The sequence below is a fragment of the Aspergillus ambiguus genome (genome assembly GCF_047715705.1).
Source record: "Aspergillus ambiguus strain CBS 117.58 unplaced genomic scaffold BDV59scaffold_9, whole genome shotgun sequence".
In the NCBI taxonomy this organism is placed as follows: domain Eukaryota; kingdom Fungi; phylum Ascomycota; class Eurotiomycetes; order Eurotiales; family Aspergillaceae; genus Aspergillus; species Aspergillus ambiguus.
This window is the reverse complement of record NW_027395522.1, coordinates 194,020-215,855: the sequence shown is the minus strand read 5'-3', so window position 1 is coordinate 215,855 and position 21,836 is coordinate 194,020. Positions and strand designations below refer to the sequence as shown.

The 21,836-nt window shown below is 54.4% G+C and overlaps 8 protein-coding genes across 8 annotated transcripts; 4 read left to right on the top strand and 4 right to left on the bottom strand.

Annotated features, from left to right (window-relative positions):
- Nucleotides 1-17: 17 nt before the first annotated feature.
- Nucleotides 18-2,147, bottom strand: rhgB (putative extracellular rhamnogalacturonase). The gene is made up of 3 exons (XM_073687602.1): nucleotides 1,089-2,147; nucleotides 839-1,040; nucleotides 18-790 (listed from the first exon to the last, which is right to left on the bottom strand). The coding sequence occupies exons 1-3, from the start codon at nucleotides 1,758-1,760 to the stop codon at nucleotides 132-134; spliced, it is 1,533 nt and encodes a 510-aa protein (XP_073549499.1). The 5' UTR covers nucleotides 1,761-2,147; the 3' UTR covers nucleotides 18-131.
- A 387-nt stretch (nucleotides 2,148-2,534) lies between these two features.
- Nucleotides 2,535-3,626, bottom strand: BDV59DRAFT_200549 (uncharacterized protein; the record flags this gene model as incomplete). The annotated part of the gene is made up of 1 exon (XM_073693612.1): nucleotides 2,535-3,626. The coding sequence occupies one exon, from the start codon at nucleotides 3,624-3,626 to the stop codon at nucleotides 2,535-2,537; it is 1,092 nt and encodes a 363-aa protein (XP_073549498.1).
- Nucleotides 3,627-5,648: 2,022 nt separating this feature from the next.
- On the bottom strand, nucleotides 5,649-8,142 carry BDV59DRAFT_192196 (alpha-1,2-mannosidase family protein; the record flags this gene model as incomplete). Its single annotated transcript, XM_073692013.1, has 5 exons — nucleotides 5,649-6,105; nucleotides 6,157-6,926; nucleotides 6,974-7,407; nucleotides 7,463-8,004; nucleotides 8,054-8,142. The coding sequence occupies 5 exons, from the start codon at nucleotides 8,140-8,142 to the stop codon at nucleotides 5,649-5,651; spliced, it is 2,292 nt and encodes a 763-aa protein (XP_073549497.1).
- Nucleotides 8,143-10,003: 1,861 nt separating this feature from the next.
- Nucleotides 10,004-12,205, top strand: BDV59DRAFT_212048 (sugar porter family MFS transporter). The gene is made up of 4 exons (XM_073695942.1): nucleotides 10,004-10,430; nucleotides 10,490-11,307; nucleotides 11,419-11,739; nucleotides 11,796-12,205. The coding sequence occupies exons 1-4, from the start codon at nucleotides 10,361-10,363 to the stop codon at nucleotides 12,132-12,134; spliced, it is 1,548 nt and encodes a 515-aa protein (XP_073549496.1). The 5' UTR covers nucleotides 10,004-10,360; the 3' UTR covers nucleotides 12,135-12,205.
- Nucleotides 12,206-12,351: 146 nt separating this feature from the next.
- On the top strand, nucleotides 12,352-14,264 carry BDV59DRAFT_200546 (putative amidase; the record flags this gene model as incomplete). Its single annotated transcript, XM_073693611.1, has 6 exons — nucleotides 12,352-12,534; nucleotides 12,584-12,705; nucleotides 12,761-12,828; nucleotides 12,885-13,150; nucleotides 13,202-14,197; nucleotides 14,256-14,264. 6 exons carry the CDS (start codon nucleotides 12,352-12,354, stop codon nucleotides 14,262-14,264), a joined length of 1,644 nt encoding a protein of 547 aa, XP_073549495.1.
- A 392-nt stretch (nucleotides 14,265-14,656) lies between these two features.
- Nucleotides 14,657-16,228, top strand: BDV59DRAFT_163359 (HesA/MoeB/ThiF family protein). Its single transcript, XM_073687600.1, has 2 exons — nucleotides 14,657-15,123; nucleotides 15,194-16,228. Exons 1-2 carry the CDS (start codon nucleotides 14,672-14,674, stop codon nucleotides 16,179-16,181), a joined length of 1,440 nt encoding a protein of 479 aa, XP_073549494.1. The 5' UTR covers nucleotides 14,657-14,671; the 3' UTR covers nucleotides 16,182-16,228.
- Nucleotides 16,229-16,237: 9 nt separating this feature from the next.
- Nucleotides 16,238-17,162, bottom strand: BDV59DRAFT_163363 (RlpA-like double-psi beta-barrel domain-containing protein). Its single transcript, XM_073687601.1, has 3 exons — nucleotides 16,763-17,162; nucleotides 16,469-16,713; nucleotides 16,238-16,418 (listed from the first exon to the last, which is right to left on the bottom strand). The coding sequence occupies exons 1-3, from the start codon at nucleotides 17,020-17,022 to the stop codon at nucleotides 16,294-16,296; spliced, it is 630 nt and encodes a 209-aa protein (XP_073549493.1). The 5' UTR covers nucleotides 17,023-17,162; the 3' UTR covers nucleotides 16,238-16,293.
- Nucleotides 17,163-17,680: 518 nt separating this feature from the next.
- Nucleotides 17,681-21,288, top strand: BDV59DRAFT_163335 (uncharacterized protein). The gene is made up of 5 exons (XM_073687599.1): nucleotides 17,681-17,952; nucleotides 18,013-18,045; nucleotides 18,096-19,449; nucleotides 19,499-20,985; nucleotides 21,049-21,288. Exons 1-5 carry the CDS (start codon nucleotides 17,777-17,779, stop codon nucleotides 21,173-21,175), a joined length of 3,177 nt encoding a protein of 1,058 aa, XP_073549492.1. The 5' UTR covers nucleotides 17,681-17,776; the 3' UTR covers nucleotides 21,176-21,288.
- Nucleotides 21,289-21,836: the final 548 nt, after the last annotated feature.

Sequence of the window (21,836 nt, the reverse complement as noted above, 5' to 3'; positions counted from 1 at the left end):
CTGCATGCAGTAACTGCGGGGAGGAGAACATGTGATGTCACGCCCCCTCAACGTTTCCTTCTCTTCCCTGCTTTTCTCCCAACACTTACTTCCCTGCATCATCCTGATATTATCCAGATATCTGCACTACACTAATATCCATGTCCATGTCCATGTCCATGTCGATCTCCATGTCCGTGTCCGAGTTCCCAATTCGCTGCACATCCCTCCACCCCAGCCGCAGCACTCGCAGCACTTGCAACTTCAGACGTCCTTGACGCAGCTACACTCGGCGAAGTTGATCGAGCTAAACTAGCTCCCGTGCTTGCAAAGCTCCCATCAGTCGACGACTTCCTCATCAGGGCGCTGTACGGCGTCGCGCCGGGGTAGAACGACGTAGGGATCGTGGGGATGGGAATCGAGACCGTGCTCCCGAAATCCTTAGTGAGGTCCGACGCCATCGTCGGCGCAGAGAACCCCGACGGAGCCCTGGTGGCTGTCGTGGTGGTCGCCTCGTACGCGGCGTAATCCACCCCGGACTGCAGGCAGAAGCCAGATCCAAACGCACTCTGACACACGTACCACTGCTCATCGCCCTCTTCTGTCCACATTGCAAAGTCTTCGATGTCGATATCGTAGCATGGCGTCCCGTCTGGACAGAGGATCTTAACCGGTCCTCGCTGTGCCCCATTCGCTTCCGTGCCTTTCCAATTGCGGATTGTGAAGTTGCTGAATTCGACTCCGTCGCCAGACTGCGTGCTCATGCTGCTCCATGCGCTGTCAATGTCAAGAGAGTAGGCATTTCCATGGCCTGGATCGTTAGCCGTAGGGCAAACCCACTGGAAGGATCGCTGCTCACCGATAAAGTTCTCCAAAACAACGTTGGACACCGTTCCACTCCCCCCGTTGCTCTTGACTAGCATCATGTTGTTCGAGTTCCACGTGTAGACATTCCGGTAGGTGATGTCGCTGATGTTGGTGTCGGCTCCAAGAGACCCCATGCCGCATCCACCGCTCCAGTTGCAGTAGATGTTCTCCACCAGAATGTTCTGAGCCGGGCTCTACTACTCATCAATCCCCCATTCACTGACAATTGGCACGGGACATACCTTGACCGTAACACACTCATCCTTGTTGGTCACCTCCACGTCGTGGACCCAGATATTCGTACTCCAAACATCGACTCCATCCAACGCTCCATGGTTGCCGCCCCGGATCGCCATATTATACACCTCCCCATTGGTGCACGTATCCAGCGACAGATGGAACGACGGCGAGTCCACCAGGATTAAGTCATGCAGCGCAAAATCCGAAACGTCGTACAACCGCAACAGCCGCGGTCCGCTCCAGTTGTCGTCGGCATGGAACTCATACCCCAGACCCTGCATCGCTCCGGAAGACGTGCTGCTGAACAGCTCAAAGTCGCTGCAATGCTCGATATAGATCATATTCCCGCCATCTGTGCCTGTCCGGTAGATGATCCCGTCGATTTGCAGCGCCCACGCCTGGCCACCGCTCAGTCGTGCCCAGGATTCGAGCGCATAGTCTCCGGGCGGGACGTAAACCAGCCCGCCGGTCTTGCAGTCTGCAAAGGCAGATGTCAGCGGTGCACCCAAGTCAGTGGTCTTGTCTGCTGCAGCGCCGTAGTCCAGGACGTTGCATGTCTTGGTGGCGGCCTTGCTGGACGCCGATGTCAGTGGCCCGACGGAGCCAGAGAGCCGCGCCGCGGCGAGAGACACCAGGCTTATGAATGAGAGGAGCGATGGCGCGGTAAGATGCATTGTTTGACCAGAGCTGGCTCAGGATGACCCCTGAGATTCCAGGCCATTATATACGGTCCGTCACTGATGAGACAATCTGAAACGCTACCTGGAAATCTCTGATATGGAGCGACTAGCTTTAGCGCACCAGAAGATTGGCATGCAACGTTCGGATATCAGTTCCCACATGTTCAATGTCTTTCGGTGTTTGGAATTGGTGTTTCTTCAATACCCAGTACATATAAGCTCAAGGATCTTACAGGGAGGATGGGGGTCTGTGGATACAGAACCGGCCGTACTTCCTAGTTAGGATTGGGTGGCTCCATTCAGCTTATCCCAAGGACGCTGGTAGCGCTACACCAGGTAAGCCTTGCTGGGTAAGTGGATCAATTTTGAAACGCCCGAACAGCCCATGCTGCTGGGCAAAAACAATGCTATAGCCACACATTGTGCTTATTTTCAATAGTCCCTACGGCTGGGATTATTGGCTCAACTACGCTACAAAGGCAGATGAAGTCTACAGAAGAGTCCATTCAGTATTCGAATAAAAAAAAAGATCTCATTCAAAAAGATGACATCCCATAACATCAGACGCCAGAGAGAAAGCAAATCTTCATACAGACCCGAATCAGTCGCAAGCAGTATGTGGTGGTGGTGTATTATGTACATGAATAGCATTGCATCTATTCACATGGGGTAACAATGCACCAGCAGGACGCTCACAGCGTCTATACTACCATGGCGTCAATTGCCGAACGCTGCTGAGTGCACGGAAACGCATCACCACGCATGCATTTAAAGAGCATCCGTAACGCCCTCAAGGACACCAGCAAGGTGGAGGTTGCCGACCAGAGGAAGGTCGCCGAGAACGCCATCCAGGGTAGGAGTAAGATTGAGGAGGAGGTCGCCCAGAGTATCATCGACGGTGCACAGAAGACCCGAGACAAGATCACCCAAGCTGGACAGAAGACCGCCAAGGAGGCCACCCACGCCGGCAACAAGGTTGCCAACGGGCTTACCAAGGATGCCGAGACCAAGGCCACTGAGCAAGTCATCAACGTTACGGCCGACATCGACCAGGAGCTGTTCACCGTTGGGGCCGGTGACCTTGAGCAGGTTGCCGAGTTCGTTGCCAACATCGCAGATGAGACGGCCATCGGGGTGCTTGATGCAGCCGTCATGTTGGAGGGTGAAGCGGGGGAGGTGGTCGAAGCGGCCAGCTTCCAGGGGCTGGAGGTTGTGCTCATGGCGGATTTTCTCGGGAATGTCTTCAAACTTCATGAAGCTGACGTCGTTGTTGACGTTGCTTGTGATGTCTCCGCGGATTGTGAGGCCGCTGCCGCTATCACTGTGGCTGTCACTGGGGAGACCGCTGTTCAGGTCCACTCCCTGGAAAGTATGAGGCTGATAGACGTGGCCGATGGAGTGGTGCGGATCAGGGAGGGCACCATCGAGGAGATTCTCGACGGCCTCATCGAGCTCGATGAGCAGGTTATCAACATCATTCCCAAGGCAGGTGATAAGGCGAGTGACGGGACGGAGCAGGCCTCCCAATAGGCCATCGATGCTACCACCGGACTTGATCACCCGGCCGCAAGGCTTGTGGTAATCGCCATATCTGAGTCTGGTGAGGATATGCTCGTACTCGGGGTCCAGCTCAATGTAAATGTTCTCGCCATTCTGGCCCTGGATGGCAAGGGCCTTGTCGCGGATGTTGCGGAAGTGAGGGAAACCAGGCATGCCACCGGTGATATCGGTGGGGTTGAAGATGGAGCCATCGCTTTCCCCGTTGTTGTACTGGCTCAGGCCATTTTTGCCGGAGTGGGCGGCGGGGGCAGCCATGGCAGCAGCCATCAGGGTGGCGAAAGTGACCAGGGTGACCTTCATGGTGGAAGAGTTGGAAGAATTAAAGATTAGGTAAAGAGTGGATAAGGTGAGAAAATGCTGACAGGAAAGCCGCAAAGAGTGACGAGAGTGAGAAGCGAACAGAGATTGATGCTTTTGCTGCTGAATGGAGAAAGAAAAGACCCTCTGGACCGGGTGATTCGAGGGCTCTTTATAGCCCTTGGTCCAGAGGGATCTTCCTATTTTGCCATCCCAATCTGATGCTTCACTGCTGGCCAGCAGGCTGGCTATTGTGCGGGTCAATCTCATCGAGACAGTCCACTATGTCCATGGGCCTGGTGTGGGTACGACCTACAGGATCAGTGCAGAGTCGATCCCAGGACCGCGACGATCATCTGAAGGCAGGACATATCATTGCAGCAAACCGTAAACAGTCGTGCAAAGGCCAGGGACGCAAATCCGAGCCCAGCTTTCCAGGGGTATCGATAATAGCAGAGGATGTGCCTCAGCCGGGATTGTCCAGGATCTATTGTGATCTACTTTTAATCTTATCATAGCACGGGCCATGCCAAAGCCGTGGGCTGAAGGGGGCGTTAATTCGAAGCCGCCATAATCTCGTCCATCTCGTTTCATGCTCCGTCGAGTGTATAACCTACGGACTGACAGGCGCCACCACCCAGTTGTGCCGGCGGACAGTATCATGATCTCAGCACCAGGGACATTGGCGTCGATACCAAGCCGGGTGGCGGCTGTCCCATCCATGAGGGCCGATGTTTTCTGCCGTCCAGCGTCTGTCTGCAGGAGCATGCAAGAAGTCCATGGTTTGTGAACCTTGCGTCTGTTCATGCAGGTCCCTTGTCGGAAGTGCCGCGGCGACGCGAGGGATACTTTGATAGTACCCCGACATTTAGGCACCACGCTTATGTCCATGCATGGTTCAAATTGCTTTTAATAGTACTAATGGTTCATTGTCTCACTTGCCGATCCGTTTCCCTTCACTCGGGGAATTTGGCCCTTCGCGTGCGAGCAATTGATGACACTCCAACGTCTCTCTCACAACCAGCCCTATCACTGAAGTACCGTTGGATTGTGGTAACTACTTCATTATACTTTGCAGCGAATAATCTACCAGAGGTGTACCCCTTCTCCAAGATCGTAGTGTCGAGACCGCCGATGGGACTATCATAATCCGGAGAGCCGTCTCCACTACGGACACCATCAGGAGCCCATGATCAGCAGGTTCTGGAAGCTCGGTTAGCAGATCTGATGTTTAGGTTCTCTTGGCAAGCGGTGCCGTAAGACGCATGGGGTTGGAAGGGATTTGTTTACGTGAATTTCCTGACTGGGTCATAGAATATGATCCCACCCATTGTGTTTTGGGTAGTTCAGCTGGTGTGCATCTTACATCTGATCTGATTCGCCTGCCTTGCTGATGTGATCTCAGATCCAGGGGTGACTGCATCGTACAGAATTATACACAGCACTATGCGGACAAATGTGATCAATCATGCTAGGGTCCCTTTGCCAGATTATCCTCCACGCTACCATGCCAGCGGCAAGGATGAAAGCGTAACCAAAGCTTCTTTAATTTTGAGGCAGAATGTTCAATTAGCCTTATGACTCGGTGGTTTGTTTTGGTTTCCCATCTTCTTTTTCCCAGATGCCGTCGAAAATCCCGAAACGCACGATCGATTCTAGACAAGAAGATCGGCAGGCAATATCGAAATTGGGTTCAGCTTATGATCGACATGCCCTGTCATTCGGCTCCATCATACTGACTCGGTGGAGCTTATATTGGAAGATGTGGCGGCCGACCGCTATGGATGAGTGTGCGGGATGGGTCAGGTTGATTCGTCTTTAATCACACTTTACTATGATCGTGACGGTCCTTTTCCGAGAAAGGGCTGAATTCTGGCGATATCCTTTGTTTGTCTGAAGTTAATGAGAGTATCAGGTTTCGGCTTCTGCTCGGCTCGGGTATCCTTCACGGCAACACTCTATTTACTGTCGCTAGCTAAGCGAGAATTCTATGTACAGACGCTCATCAGCAAGGCCCGAGCCCTATTACGATGCCGGGCTGGGGGGCAATTCCCCGGTGAACCAGCCACTTGGATTTGCCCCCAACTCGAATTCCAACGTGCCTCCTTCGGCGAAGACATCGTCCCAGGTCAGCCAATTCTTCCTCCAGTCTTGTCCATTTAGACGCAGCCGCTGGACATGTATGTTGCTATCGCCATTGCCGTCACCACCTGTGGCCGTGACTTCGAGCTTCTTGCCGTCTTCTAGCTGAATGGTCAGCTGGTCAAACCACGGGGAGTGAATCAGGAACGTCGTCTGGCCCGTGATGGGGTATAGCCCAATCATGTTCCATAGCAGCCAGGTCTGCATGGCTCCAGAATCGCTGTTCCCCGGGAGTCCCGCTCGTCCAGGGTTGTAGCTCGATTTGGCGACGCGTCGGGCTCGCGAGACCGACTGGTCCTGCTGGCCCAGGTAGTGGTAGAGATACGGCAGGTTGAACATCCTAGACCGACCATCAGCACACAGTTAAACCAACTCCCATACAGCGACTCACGGTTCATTTGTGGCGTCAAACAGCGTCCCAGACACGCCGCCGGCGCCGTCTGTGAACATCGTATCCAGCCTCTGCCGCGCTGTGTCGACGCCGCCCATCATCTCGATCGTCTCCGCCATATCATGCACGCTCGTCCACGAATACGCCCACGAGCTAGCCTCGTAGAACGGATCCCCCCAGTAGCCACTACTCGTGACGGGATCGATCTCGACGAACCCGCTCTGCTGATCACGCGGGACCACAAACCCAGCAAACCCCAGTGACGTCTGATTCCCGTTCCAGTGGTGGCGCCAGTTGCGCGCCCGCGCAAGATACTTCCTCGCATCGTCGGCCCGGCCCAGCCCCCGCGCCACTTGGTAGAGGCCGAAATCGTTGGCGGCGTACTCGACGGCGCGCGACACGGCCCGCGTGAACCGCGGCGTGATGAACCCCAGACTGAGCCAGTCGGGCAGCGCGCCGCGGCCTTCCTTGGTCGATGAGTCCGGCGCCATCGGGTCAACCGGCTGGTTGGCCGGCACGACCTCGGCGTCCTGGACCATCGCCTGGAACCCGTCGGCCCAGTCGATGGCGCCGCGCACGCCCTTGACATAGGCGTCCGCGAGGATGTTGTCCGCGTTGGAGCCGCCCTGTGTGCGGCCGTTGTAGTTCGAGGACCGCGCGTCCGGAAGGTAGCCCTCGAAACGCCAGGTGTCGATGAGCGAGCGGAGCAGTTCCTCGTAGGCGGCTGGCTGGAGGATGTGCATTAGTGCGGTGGAGCAGCGGAAGAGGTCCTGGTGAGGTTAGTGCTGTATGGGGTTGGGTAAGGCAGGGGAGGTACCCAGAAGGTGAAGATGTCCTGGTAGTACGGTTCAGATGACGTCCAGCTGGGGTTCTCGCCGGTTTGGTTGGTCGGCATCAGGTGCATGAAGTAGAGGGAGGTGTAGAGTAGGGAGAGGCTGGTCTCGTTGGTGCTGCTGGTGGTGACCTTGGATAGGACCTTGGATTCCCATTCGGACTGAGCATCGCGCACGACGGACTCGATGTCGGTGTCGGCGGGGATTTCGTCCGCGACGTTCTGACATGCTTTGGCAGTCGAGATCCAGGATATGCCGACGCGCGAGGTGACCACTGCATCCTGGAAGCTGAATAGACCGCCGATACGGAGAGTGCCCTGCGTAGAAGTGGCTGACCCGCTGGGCTGTTCGACGCTGCCGGTCGAGTCGGTGGCCTGGTATGTTTTGTTGCTGAGGGGTGATGCGTCAAAATGGCCGCCTTTAGGGGTCAGTGGACGATGTATTGGAGCGCCATGGTGGCCGAGGGTCCTTACAGAAATAGATCGTCCAGTCGGGGGACCGATTCCATCCGTTGTCATATACGCCGTGGCCTTCGTAATGGCCGTCCGGGAAGATGTCAAATTGCCCGCCCTTATACGCCTGACTGAGGCCCTGCCCACGGAACGAGGGCAGTACATGCGAAACATCGACAAGCACGTTGCCTATACGCCCTGTAGGAAACGTATACCGGTAGATACCGGCATGGGCGGTAGCTGCCAGCTCGACGGTAACACCCTGGGCCGTGCGAGCTCTATAAGATCCGACGGACGCCTCGTCTGCGCCTGCGCGGCCCACCGTGTGGTTCGACAGCGGCTGGGAGATGTTGCCCAGCAGCGGTAGCTGCGAGACGGTGCCGTACTTGGGGGCGCCGCCGGTCCCTTGCTCATGCATCATGCTGAAGCCGGAGAAGTCGCCGTTGGGTAGATACCCCGAGTAGGCGTCTGTTCCGGGACTGGACAGGTCCGGGCCTAGCTTGACCATGCCAAAGGGGCGGGCGACGCCGGGGAAATTGTTACCGCCACTTTCGGTGCCAGTGCTGTCGTCGACGGTTAGAGTGGGTGGTGTTGGACGATGGGAAGACTTACAAGAGGTTCACATAGGAGGTGAGGCTGGCGGATGATACCACAGGGGTCTGTAGTGTGAGCACCACGACCAGGGCGCTGAGGAGGCCCATGGGTATGAGGATGTAGGGACCTAGATGGAGTGTCAGGATGGCTGCTGGCGAAGGAGTTGTTCTGGTTTCATACAGGGTGCTTGCAAGAGTCGCCTGTCTCAGGACCTTTTAAATCGGCCAATTCTACTGCTCAGGGGTTATCGTAGCATCCGGACGATTCTGATCGCGGGGTTGAACTGAGTATCAGGTGGAGGAGAGTTGGAAGACTGTTCAATGGCTTCGATGATCGTCGCACATGCTATGATCACAGGCGGGGATTTGCTCCTGGATCAGATATGCATGGAAGTTCTCGGAGCAGCAGAGCAGCCCAACGGGTTCTGAGCTAAATGCAAACTGGTATGTAGGTCTTACGATCTGTGTATTCCCCCTAGCAGCCTTGGAGACGGTATAATTAGGTCGTTCAGAGAGACACTTCCAACATGATTATATACAAGCGTGCAATTGAATGGATGTTGGCGAATGGCAAAGGCGAACATGTTTTTTCTTTCGCTAGCTACGATCTATCCATGGGTTGTTTATTTCACGCCTTCGACGTGGAGATGCAGGCCTGGGAGAAGTAAGGATTTTCCTGCAGGCCCACATTTTCCATAGGCTTTAACCACATCTTTTCCTGATTGACGCAGGGGATGCCGTATCCGCCAATAACGGAGAGATTTGAACATGCCTTTATCGTGGAATGTTGACAGTTGACATGCTGTTACTTTGTGGGCGAGGTGAAATATAAGAGAACAGGAAGGGATATGGGTTGAGCAGGACATACGTAGCAGTCATGCAGTTCATCCTGGCAGTAAAATTATGGGAAAGGAGGGGGGCCATGACCCTGCTTTCATCCTATCCAGTCAGGTTATATATCTCGCGCACATGCATCGAACATGCTGGTAGTAGTTATTGGGGGCTGCTGCCTCGGGTTAGTTGGGACAGTTTGAGAGTGTGTCTATATGTCGGGTCTGTCCGTGACTGGTCTCTCGACTGGTCTTCTGTCCTGGTCATCTTTCTCACTCTCGTGGCTGATTTGGATTGAAGCACCAACTGAAAAAGATCGTCAGGAGGCAGAATTCTTGTATATGATTGGCCGCTGGAGTATACTCGTCACATGACTTACATCTCGTTCTGCCTTAGGCGAAAAGCGAAGCCCTAATACCCATATCCTACTCTATCCTCTAGATATTTATATCACTGCTTCGATGATCCACAAGATCTGTCTTATATCTCATGATACTCCTTTGTAGTCTGTATATCAGCCGGCATCAATCAAGTCACTCGCCGATGCAATCACGTGAGTTGTCCTATGATGCATCACGATCCATCTGACGTTTGCTAACGGTCTATCAGGACTACCATTTGGATGTTATTCATAAGTAGTAGCGTTATTCACCCGTCTAAACTCTTTCATATCCAGTACAGGTAATTCCAGAATTTGGCAGAGCATGTTGTACTGCATCCCATCCACCTTGGAAGGCCTATACGGAGTCAGGCTGATCCTGATTGTGAGCGCCACTAGGTGATATGTTGTACTATAAATTAGTTTAGACTTGAAGAAATCTTCTTACCGTCCAAAATAATTTAGTCAGAGACATGTTGCCTGAAGAACCCCCAAAGAAGTGTAGTTCATCCATCTCTGTTGAATGTGGCTGGAACTGGACTCAACTGGACTATCACTTGCGTCCTTCAACAATCGTCTTGTCCATCATTTCGTGCCAACTAAATTAACTAACAACTTATCAGTGATCCCATATCTCATACGTCAATCAATGCAATAAAACAGATTCTGGCACCATAGATTCCGCCAAGCCAAACGCCCCTAGTGCCCGTCAGTGACAGTCTCCAGTGGACGGAAAAATACACTCACCTCCACGGTCGAATTTCTCCGTCCGTATCCACCCCGAGCCATCGAAAGCAACCCCGGAACTGCTGAATTGAGTACAGGGCGCGGGGAAAGGCCGGGGGGAGCCGACAGGACGCCACCAGCGACTATCTTATTGCTTAGCATTGTCGGTCCATAGCCTATCGCACGGCAGCTCAGCCAAGTAAAATGGGGTTCGGATGGAGCTCGAAATCTAGCGATGGATGATCAGAATGATGAGCAATCTGGAGAAAATAAATAGGACCGCCTGGGAGGGTCTGACATTGGTTTTTTTTGGCTTTTCTTCCCTCCCGGTGAGTCCTCTGGCAAGGTCCCAACAGTCTTTGCCGTTGATTGTCGGTCAATTCTGCCGTCATGGGCTTCTTCAAGAACTATCGGGTTTATATTTTAACGACAGTGGCCTACTCTGGCTCTCTGCTGTTTGGTATGATACCCATATTCATCACCCCTTCCACAAGACCAAACGCTGATTCCACGGTCTAGGATATGACACGGGTGTCATGAGCAGTGTCCTGGCCCTGGACAGCTTCAAAAATGACTTTGGCCTCCCGACAGGCTCAGATGGCTTTTCAGACTCGGCAAATGCCCAGGTCTCTTCCAATGTGGTCTCCCTGCTGACTGCCGGCTGCTTCTTCGGTGCTATATTCGCGGCCTTTCTCAACGACCGCCTCGGGCGCCGCTACTCGTTGATGGTTTTCTCCTTGGTCTTCCTCGTCGGAGCTGCACTGCAGGTCGGTGCACACCATGCAATCGGCTTGATCTACGCCGGTCGTGTCGTCGCCGGCTTGGGAATTGGTGGAATGTCGAGTATTACCCCCGTCTTCGTCGGAGAGAGTTGTCCTCCCGAGACTCGTGGCCGTATTGCCGGATTATTCCAGGAGTTCCTGGTCATCGGCAGCACGTTCGCCTACTGGCTTGACTACGGAGTGTCTCTGCGCGTGCCTTCTAGCACTAAGCAGTGGCGCATCCCCGTCGCCGTCCAGCTCATCCCGGGTGGTCTCATGCTCATCGGGCTCTTCTTCCTGAAGGAGTCCCCCCGCTGGCTGACGACGAAGGGCCGCCACGAGGAAGCGCTGCAGTCGCTGGCGTACATCCGCAACGAGCACTCCACCAGCGAAAATGTGCAGAGGGAGATCGCTGAGATCAGGGCGTCGGTTGCCGAGGAGATGGCCGCCACCGAAGGTCTAACCTATAAGGAGTTTCTCTTGCCCAGCAACCGCAACCGCTTCCTCTTTGCCTTTTTCCTCATGATGGGGCAGCAGTTCTCCGGAACCAATTCCATCGGATACTACGCACCGCAGGTAAGTACGAAGACAGTTCTCCACCGCTCCAGAGAGATATCATTGCTTTTGCTCGCTTCTAAGCGCTATGCACCACGTAAGCTCGTCCACTTCTAACGCTTCTGCTCGCAGATCTTCCAGACCGTCGGCCTGAGCGCCACCAACGCCTCGCTCTTCGCAACCGGCGTGTATGGCACGGTCAAGGTTGTCGCAACGGGCATCTTCTTGCTCATTGGAATTGACCGATGGGGCCGCAAGAAGAGTCTGATCGGGGGCGCCGCCGCCATGGCCAGTCTGATGTTCATTATCGGGGCCGTCTTGGCCACGCACCCACCCGATACCCATGCAAAGAGCGTTTCACAGGCGTCCATCGCCATGGTCGCGATGATCTACCTCTACGTGATCTCGTATTCGGCCAGTCTTGGACCCACGCCGTGGGTGTATCTGAGTGAGGTAAGTCTGCCGTTTCATCATGGTTATGTCGCTTCTGACTGATGCACGCTGCCTAGATCTTCCCCACTCGTCTCCGCGCATATGGCGTCGGTCTCGGAGCGACGACTCAATGGCTGTTCAATTTCGTCGTCACGGAGTTCACCCCCCACGCAATCCACAACATCCAATGGCGCACATTCATCATGTTCGGGGTGTTCTGCCTGGCCGTGGGCGTGTTTATCTTCTTCTGCGCGAAGGAGACCAAGGGAAAGAGCCTCGAAGAGATGGATGTGCTGTTTGGGGCGGTGGATGAAGGCGAACGCCAGGCGGCAGTGGAAAAGACGATGAATAAGGGGGTGGCCACGCATATTGAGGAAGCTGACGCTGACGTTCCTGGCGAGCCGAACAAAGCGTAAAAGGGTGCAACTGGTGTAGATGTTAGGCAATGCGGAAATTTTAGATGGATACGAATGAGACTTTCTTTGTCTTCTGCTATTTTCGTCTGGCCCATCTTGCACTCCCACCTGGGCACCCCTGACGCAGATGCTGGCAAACCGGACTGCTTCTGGTCCATTCTGTATAAATTTCTTCCCATACGGGATCTCCAATATAGACTATTCCACACCGTCTACGATGGCGTTCTACAGGTGCTTATTGGCGACGGGATTACTGCTCTCTGCTAGCCAAAGCTTCTGCTTAGGACAAGGCTTTATATCGACGTCGCCATGTAAATACCGGCCTCTCATAAGCGCGACCGCGGACGAGCTCCAACAGGGACTCACAGAGGGGTGTTTTACCAGCGTTGATCTCGTCAAGGTCTGTCCGTGACCATTAGTAGTTGTCGCAGCATTGTTAACGCTAACAGACTTATGTGGCTCGGATCAATGAAGTTAACACAACACTTCGAATGGTTCTGGAGATCAACCCGGACGCTGTTGAAATCGCAAAACAGCTCGATGCTGAGAGGAAGAGCGGAACCCTCCGTAGGTAGGATCTTCTTGACGACCCTGACGCAGCATAACCGTTTCTGACACTGGTATAGTTCCTTGCATGGGCTTCCCATTCTGGTCAAGGACATGATCGGAACACATGACAGGATGCAGACATCTGGTATGCTTATGACCTCCGCCCTGTCATACTCGCAAAGCCGTCTAACAGCAGCGAAGCTGGATCGTGGGCTTTATTCGGCGCCCAAATCCCCGAGGACTCCACTGTAATCGCGAAACTTCGACAGAAGGGGCTGATCATCCTAGGGAAGACCAGCATGTCCGAATGGGCGAACCTCCGTTCGATAAACTCCTCCAACGGATGGAACGCCAGAGGAGGCCTCACAAACGCAGCATACTACCCCCAACAAGACCCCAGCGGAAGCTCCAGCGGAAGCGCCGTGGCGGCTGATTTAGGTCTTGCCTTAGCAGCGCTGGGGACGGAGGTACGCCTCCCCACGTTTCTCCCTGACCAAGCTTACTGACGAGCGGAAAAGACATCCGGAAGCATCCTATACCCCAGCGAGGTTAACAATGTCATCGGCATCAAGCCAACCGTTGGGCTAACTTCGCGACACATGGTAATCCCCGTCAGCCAACGACAGGATAGCATCGGGCCGATAGCTCGCACGGTTAAAGACGCCGCAATGCTCCTGCAGGACATGGCCGGCCCGGACCCAAAAGACAACTACACGCTTGATTCACCATTTGGGTCGCAGATCCCGGACTACGCGGCCGCTTGCACGCTATCCGGCCTGCAGGGGAAGCGGATCGGTGTCCCGCAGAACGTCCTGGACGAGGTCGGCAACGGCAGAAATCCCGTTGTCGCTGCATTCGAAGGCGCGCTGCAAGTGCTTCGGGGAGCGGGCGCCACAGTGGTGCGGGATGCGGACTTCTCCGCGTGGAAGGAATTCAGCAGCAGCTCAAGCCCGAATATGATCGTGGGCCTGGACTTCATTTACAGCCTCGCCAGCTTCCTCTCGCAGCTGGTCACCAACCCGAACAACATCTATAGTCTACCGGATCTCCGGATGTACACGCAACATGACCCGCGAGAGCAGTATCCGACCAGGGACACGGGGATGTGGGATACGATGCTCGGAGCAACATTCAACAACAGCTCACCGGAGTTTTGGAGAATGTACCAGGAGAACTTGTACTTTGGCGGAGAGGGAGGTCTGCTGGGCGCCCTTTCACGCAATAAGCTTGACGCAGTGGTCCTGCCCACGGCGGTGGCTGCGTCGATCCCAGCGCTGATCGGTTCGCCTGTCGTTACTGTGCCATTGGGAGCGCTCCCAGATGGGACGCCGGTGGTGCGGAACGCATTTGGGGACCTGGTGCAGGCAGCCCCGGGGATTCCCTTTGGGATTAGTTTCCTGGGAGCGAGATGGAGCGACGAGGTCTTGATTGGAATGGCTTATGCTTTTGAGCAGCGGACTCGTGTTCGCGAGACGCTTCGTCGGTATGTTGAGCCTACAGTGGAGCTGGGGGATGTAATGGGTCAAGATGCTTGGCCAGTTGCAAGGTAGTTGAATCCTACATGTTGAATAGAAGTATTGATTGTAGCGATGTCTATGACCTCTCCCAGAGTAATGGGTTGTATGTGCTGCTTTAGGAGCAAATGCGTACTCCAGCTGTACATAGTACTAGTACTTACAGGATTATACTACCTACTGTAATGTAAGTGCCTACGAGTGTATACTATCGAGTGCTGCTAGCATCGGACTGTATTCGAATGCCTTCGCGGTAAGGGATATCTGCGAACATAAGCAATGCGAATAAGCATACAGAATATTATCTTTGCAACTAGCATGAGGATTTCTGTGTTTCTGCTCTCCATGTTGCAATGCTTTTCGTCAACTTTATACTTCAGAAGCGTTGATCACGTGATATCAAACTCGTGATGACTAACCGGATTCCCCTCGAACCTCCGCCACATCACATCTCGTCGTCTTGCAGCGCAGACAATGGACGACCTCGAGAAGACATGCGCGTCGCTGCGCGAACAGATATCCGCCACCGAAACCCAGCTGGCCGGGTTGAAACGTGCGTTGGAAGAGGCAGAACGAGCAGCGGCCCACACAAAGGCACACAGCGCCGACAACGAAGACAACCGCGATGAAAAGCCACGACGGTGGCCGTTGCTGGATGAGGAATACCGCCGCTATGGAAGACAGATGATTGTACCACAGCTCGGGCTGCCAGGTCAGCTGAAACTCCGATCGGCTCGCGTGTTGATCGTCGGGGCTGGTGGTTTGGGGTGCCCGGCTGCTCTGTATCTGGCTGGAGCAGGTGTGGGCACATTGGGCCTGGTAGACGGAGATGTGGTCGATGTGTCGAATCTGCATCGCCAGGTGTTGCATCGGAGCAGGAATGTCGGGAAGCTGAAGGTGGACAGTGCGATCGAATACCTACAGGAGTACGCCTCGCCTCGCGCATTTCCATGCCCCCCATCTCACCAAGACTTATACTGACATTTCAACTGCTAGACTGAACCCGCACGTTACCTACATCCCCCACCGCGCACACCTCACCCTGCAAGAGGCGCCGGATATCTTCCAGAACTACGATCTGATCCTCGACTGCACGGACAACCCGGCGACCCGCTACCTCATCTCCGACACGGCCGTCCTCATGGGAAAGCCATTGGTGTCTGCCTCGGCATTGCGGACGGAGGGCCAGCTGATGGTGTTGAACCACCCGCCTCGACCGGCGGGCGATAAGACTGGTGGCCCATGCTACCGCTGCGTGTTCCCGAAACCGCCCCCGGCAAACAGTATTCTCAGCTGCGCAGACGGCGGCATTATGGGTCCGGTTGTGGGAACAATGGGCGTGTTGCAGGCTTTGGAGGCTATCAAGGTGCTTACCGCCTCGGACGAGGAAGCGAAACCACCATCGCTACATATCTTCTCGGCGTACTCCAGTCCCCTGTTCCGCAACATCAAGCTCCGCTCGCGGCGCGCGAACTGCGCCGTCTGCTCCTCGGAGGCGCATGTCACGCTGGATACGCTGCGGTCTGGGCTCACGGACTATGTGTTTTTCTGCGGGACTGTGAGCCCGGAGGCGGTTCTCACTGCTGATGAGCGAATCGCGCCGCGGGATTATCGCGCAATGTATTCGGCTTCAGTGGACGGGAAAACGCCGACGCTTATTGATGTGAGGGAGAAGGTTCAATTCGGGATCTGCAGTCTGGAGAAGAGCATCAACATTCCGATCTCGACCATCCAGGCATCAGCGACGGGCAGTGGAGATGAGACGGGACCGTCCCTGCCGGCGTGGCTGCCGCCAGAGATTGCCTCGTCCGATTCGACGGATCCGATCTACGTGGTGTGTCGGCTGGGCAATGACTCGCAGATTGCAGTCCGTCGGCTCAAGGAGCTTGGGCTGGATCGCGGTGGAGAGCGCGTGGTGGCGGACATCAAGGGAGGATTCCGGGCGTGGCGTGAGCAAGTTGACCCGGAGTGGCCTGAGTACTAAGCTTACTGAGTTACGTGTATACATGCAGCATATAGAGCAACGGCGCGAATGTGATACCGCGTTGTTCGTGCGTAAGCTCCGTGAATTCATGAATCATACTATGTACATGTATCTACACCGTGACGGGGGCATCCTCCAACCAGGCCCATTCGACGACGACCCGACCAAGATCCAGATCGGCCAGTTGCTTAAACACTGCCCGAGAGACGTCCAGATCGGTGGCTTTGCACCCGACGCCTGTATCTCGTTAGTAGCTCGTACCGAGCAGCCATCGGGAAGGGACGCACAGCGATCAACGATGGTGACATCGACAGTCTTGTCGCCTCTCCGTATGCGCAATTTCATCCCGCAGAGCGGATTCTCGTTGGGATTGGTGCTGACGGAGGCGGCATCGAAGACGAGATGGGAGACGGCGCAGATGGGCTCAGACCCGGTACTGGTGATGCCACACGAACCCATCCCTGGGTCATAGTAGGTCAAATCCCCGGAATAAAGACCTCCATGGGAGGTGGGGAGGGGGAGATTGGATGCACTGTGATGGTGAGGATCGTGATATAGAGGAAGATGTACATGGGTCATACTGTTTTCCCACAGTCAACCCCACGGCCAATCCGATGATGAGAGCTAGAAGACAGAGAATTGTAATGGCCAGGAGAAGAAGACGCTTTCGTTTGGAGGATTGAGACCAGAACTGGGACCATCGTTGCCCCCATTGTGGGAGTTGGAGTTTTTCTACGGATTCAGGGGGCGATGGTGGTTCTTCCGGAGGGATGCTTGTCTTTTCGACGACAGGCACGGGTTTTCGCTTTGGCACACCGAGTGGAGGATGATTGACAGTCATTCTGAGACTGACTGCGGAGAGATGATGAGCTGTGTGTTGGGGTGCAACGGGGTTGAGGCGATTGACGGCGGTTTTGGATGGCGTTGATTAATCGATTTAGCCTCTTGGCGCTGTGGGACAAACAGTTTTCTATATGATCGTGAGATGATGACATACTATATCGATCCTGACATATTACAGAGAACAATATAGAGTATAGACAGCATAGGATAGAGGATGGATGTATACTCCGTACGTGGATGAAGTATAAGTCATGTGGGTCGATTGCCGTATGGGGATTTTCTTCTCTCCACCTCCAGCTTCATCTTCGCCTTCATCTTCTGCATATCACATACGCCTCTCAATTCTCTACCCCCTCTTCCAGACACCACCGGACTCGGGCCTGTCCCGTCTCTTCGGTCCCTCGATAAGCTTTGTCGGCTCTGCACTATTGATCTTTTCTTCCTCGGTTCCTGCACTCCTCGCTTGGCAGCGTCCCACATCGATCATCGTTCGGAGGGCGCATGTTTTCTGCAAAGTCTACCACCACGTGTACTGCATACTGTGTATCCCTGTCTTCTAGAAACACGCTCTATCACTTTACTCGCCTCCAACTCCGTCTCGGAGGAATCGTGGAGACTGTCCTGGCTGTCGCATTCGATCATCACGTGACGGGACGGCATTCATGAATCCACGTGGATAACGATCGCCATCAAAGGTCAAGGTGAACCGACAGCCAGCGAGTAGCCAAGAATCATAGACGCATCAGCGCATCATGTTCTCGCTGTCGCGGGCTACCTCCCGCCACTCCAATGTCTCGGACTGGAGTGACGATGAACCCGTCCAAGCAGCCTCCCCTGAGCCGCAGCAGCGGAAAACGCTGGGGGATCGGCTGAAAAATGCATGGACCGCCCTGGGTTTAGATCTCCCAACGGTTATTCTGATGGCAAAGTAAGTCTGCTCGTGTGGCTCTTCCATGTGGTACGCAAGGGGCTGATCGTTGATCAACAGAGGCGCGATCCCGCCGACAATCGCTCTGGCTATGTATGTTGCGTCTGATCTCTCATTTTCGACGTTAGGCTCACAGGGTCCAGTTACCAAGCAAGTCCCGTCGCTTCACACTTCAGCACCGTCGGCTATCTGATGGCCATCGTCTCTGTGCTGGGGTTTGCGATCATGCCTCGCGCCAAGTTCGTCCAGATGATGCTTCTGGACATCCTGGCCGTCTGTATCGCTGCGGCCATCTGCCTGTTGATGATGTTCTGCTCTGTCAAGGCACGCCAGCACACAGAGACCGTGTCCAGTGCCGGCCTCAGCCCCACCAATGCACCTTACAACTCGTCCGCTTCTGCCGTCAGTGGTGTCTGGTTGTTCTTCCAGATCTACGTCGCGCACTCGTGGCGCGCCAAGTACCAGCAGTTCCAGTTCCCCGTCATCATCTACTCCATCTTTGTCAATGTGACCTTTACCTTCGGTGCTCGGATGACCACCATGGCCCTTGCGATCGCCATGGTCAAGCGGCTGCTCGAGGCATGTCTAGCTGGCCTGGGCCTGGCAACGGCCACCTGTCTTCTCATCTATCCTGTCACCTCCCGCAAGGTGGTCTTCAAGGAAATGGCCGGTTACATCGGCGGCTTACGCGGCGCCCTCAACGCCCACTCGGCCTATTTCGAGACCCTTGAGAAAGACGACATGTTCGGTCGCGCCGAGACCTATGACTCGAGGGTTGAGAAAGTCACCAAGAGGGGGAAGGTATACAGTCCTGAAGCGGAGGCCATTCGATCGGCAGTGCACAAACTCACCGAGCTCCATGCAAAGCTGCATACCGATCTGACCTTCGCCAAGCGGGAGGTCGCCTACGGTAGACTGGGCCCCGATGATCTGCAAGCCATCTTCCGACATCTTCGTAATGTTATGATACCCGTCGTTGGTCTCAGCTTTGTGGTGGACATTTTCCAGCGACTGTCGGAGTACAACAAGTGGAATCAGCCGATCGATCCCACCATGACGGACATTCCGGACCTCCTGCGCCACCGTGCCGTGCAGGAGTGGAATGATATCATGAGAGCCGTGCACGATCCCTTCAAGGAGATGATCCAGAGTGTTGATGAGGGTCTCCAACACGCTTCTTATGTGCTGAGACTGGCTAAGCCACCGAAGAAGCCGACCGGACAATCCCAACCCTCGGCCGACGCAGACGTCGAGTCGGCGGCCGCGGGCAAAGTTCCAGGAGAGAAAGGGTTTGCGTCGGATTTCGAGAAGCGGCTTCAGGCTTTCAAAGTCGCCAAACAGATCGCTCTTCGTACGTGGAGTGAAGAAAAAGGCATTCAATTGCCGTCGGACTTCTTTGAACGACCCCCGTCGGCGACAATTGATATTAATGTTCCCGGGGGCGAGTCTTCCACTCAGCGGGACCGGAGTCGCCGACAGCTTTATTTGTTTCTTTACGTATGTATTTCGTTCCTATAGATCATATCCCGGATCCTAACTGCTACAGATGGAACAACTGCTCAACTCGACCGGGCAGATGGTCCTTGAATTCGTGCATTTCGCAGATGAAAAAGCCGAGAGTGGAAAACTCTCTAAGCACCATCTCATTATCCCCGGCTGGAAGCGTCTGCAAAAATGGTTCAAGAGCATTCTCAAGACAGACGACTCCCACGAAGATGACAACCTGGGCGACATCAACACGCAGAACAATATCCTTCATTTGGGAGAAGCGTACAAGTACCGCCGGGATCCCGAGCATTTGCCTCCAGTGACTCTGTTTCAGAAGATTGGCGACCGCATCAGGGTAATCCCGTCGTGGTTTCGGTCGGCCGAGTCTGCTTACGGTTTTCGAGTTGCCTGCGCTACGATGACAATTGCCGTGGTGTCTTTCGTCCGCGATACGCAGACGTTCTTCATCCGGGAACGGTTCGTCTGGGCTATGATCATGGTCAATCTTAGCATGTCCCCAACATCCGGACAGAGCATCTTTGGCTTCGTGCTGCGTCTTCTCGGCACAGTCTTGGCCATGGTCCTGAGCTTCCTAAGCTGGTACATCCCCGGCCAGCATACACCCGGCGTCTTCGTCTTCCTCTTCATCTTCATTGCCTGCATGTTCTACGTGCCGATCAAACTCTTCCGCTTCCGGATCGTTGGCATTATCGCTATCATTTCTACAACCATGATGGTCGGGTACGAGCTGCAGGTACGGAAAGTCGGAGAGGCGGTGGCAACATCGAACGGACAACAATACTACCCAATCTATCTTCTTGCGCCGTATCGGCTGGCGACGGTGGCGGCAGGTATTGCCGTCGCTTTCTTTTGGACCTTCTTCCCGTATCCGATTTCCGAACATGGTGTTCTCCGTCAGAGCTTGGGGGCTTCCCTGTACCTTCTTGCTAACTACTACTCTATTATCCACGAAACGGTCAACGCACGTATGCGCGGCGACGAGGGCGATCTCGCGCTAAAAACATCTGCGGGTCGCAGACTACTGAAGGCGCGGAATAAGGTCTTTTCAAAGCAGATGCTGATGCTGAACAGCCTGCGGACGTACTCGGAGTTCTTGAAGTGGGAGGTTCCTATCGGTGGTCGATTTCCAAAAAGGCAGTATGACACGATCATCTCATGTATCGAGAGTATTGTCAGCTACCTGAGTCTTCTGGGCTACGCTTCCGACACGCTGCTCCAACTAGGCGATGACGACCAGTCCAACTCTGCCTGGCTGCATGACTTTAAACGACTGGTTGCCAGCGCGCGCGTGACCACCCACGAAATCACATCCGTGCTGTGCCTTCTTTCGGCCAGCATCACCAATCGCCAGCCGCTGCCGCCGTACTTGAAAACACCCCGGCCATACAGCTTCTCCAAGCGGCTGGAAGCCCTGGACAAGGACATTCTGAGTCTCCGGCATATTGTGGAGCCGGGATTTGCCACGTTTGCCGTGCTGCAGATCTCAACCCGGTGCATTGTGGGTGATGTAGATCGACTTATGAGGTGGGTACCGTGATATTGACCTGTTTGTGCTGATAAAATGCTGATTTATGTCATTACCCACAGAGATGTGAAGACCTTGGTTGGAGAGCTTGACTTTTCCTTCCATGCCGTGAGTACAGCGCAGAGCAGCAAATCCTCGGCCGACGTCTCACGGTTTTCGCGAGCTACGGACCGGGATAAAATGGACTAGCGTTTACAGAAAATACATAGTTGTACATAGGTGACAGCCCGGTCTGTGAATACTAATGGATATTCCATTCGGCTTATTACCGAGTGACACGGCAGATTGCCGATGAGCAACCCCGCACGTATCTATCATGGCCTACATTCTCGACGTCAAGCCTGATAATTGCATAGTTACAACACTCTCATCGACAGAAAGCAAAATGGCCGACATTCCGATTGATCCTTCGCTCTTAGTGAATGCTTCCTCCCAGACCGTCCTCGTGACCGGCGGAGCCAATGGCATCGGTGCCGCGACAGCGGCCTTGTTCAACAGTCACGGCGCCAAAGTAGTAGTATCCGATCTGGAATCGAGCAAAAGCACCGCCGAGACTCTGATCAAGACATTCTCGCGGCCCGAAAATGCCATCTTCGTCCCTGCTAACATCCTCGACTGGGCAGAAATGACGGCGTTGTTCAAAGAAGCAGCTCGGCATTTTGGGCGTGTGGACATCGTCATAGCTAATGCGGGGGTGATGGAGTCGAATCCGGTGCTTGATCTAGAAGATATCGACGAGACTGGAAACTTACGTGAGTCAACGGAGGGATTCAAAGTTATTGATATCAATCTGAAGGGGACATTGAACAGTAAACCAAACCCCCGCCCCCAGCCACCACGTCATATCTTC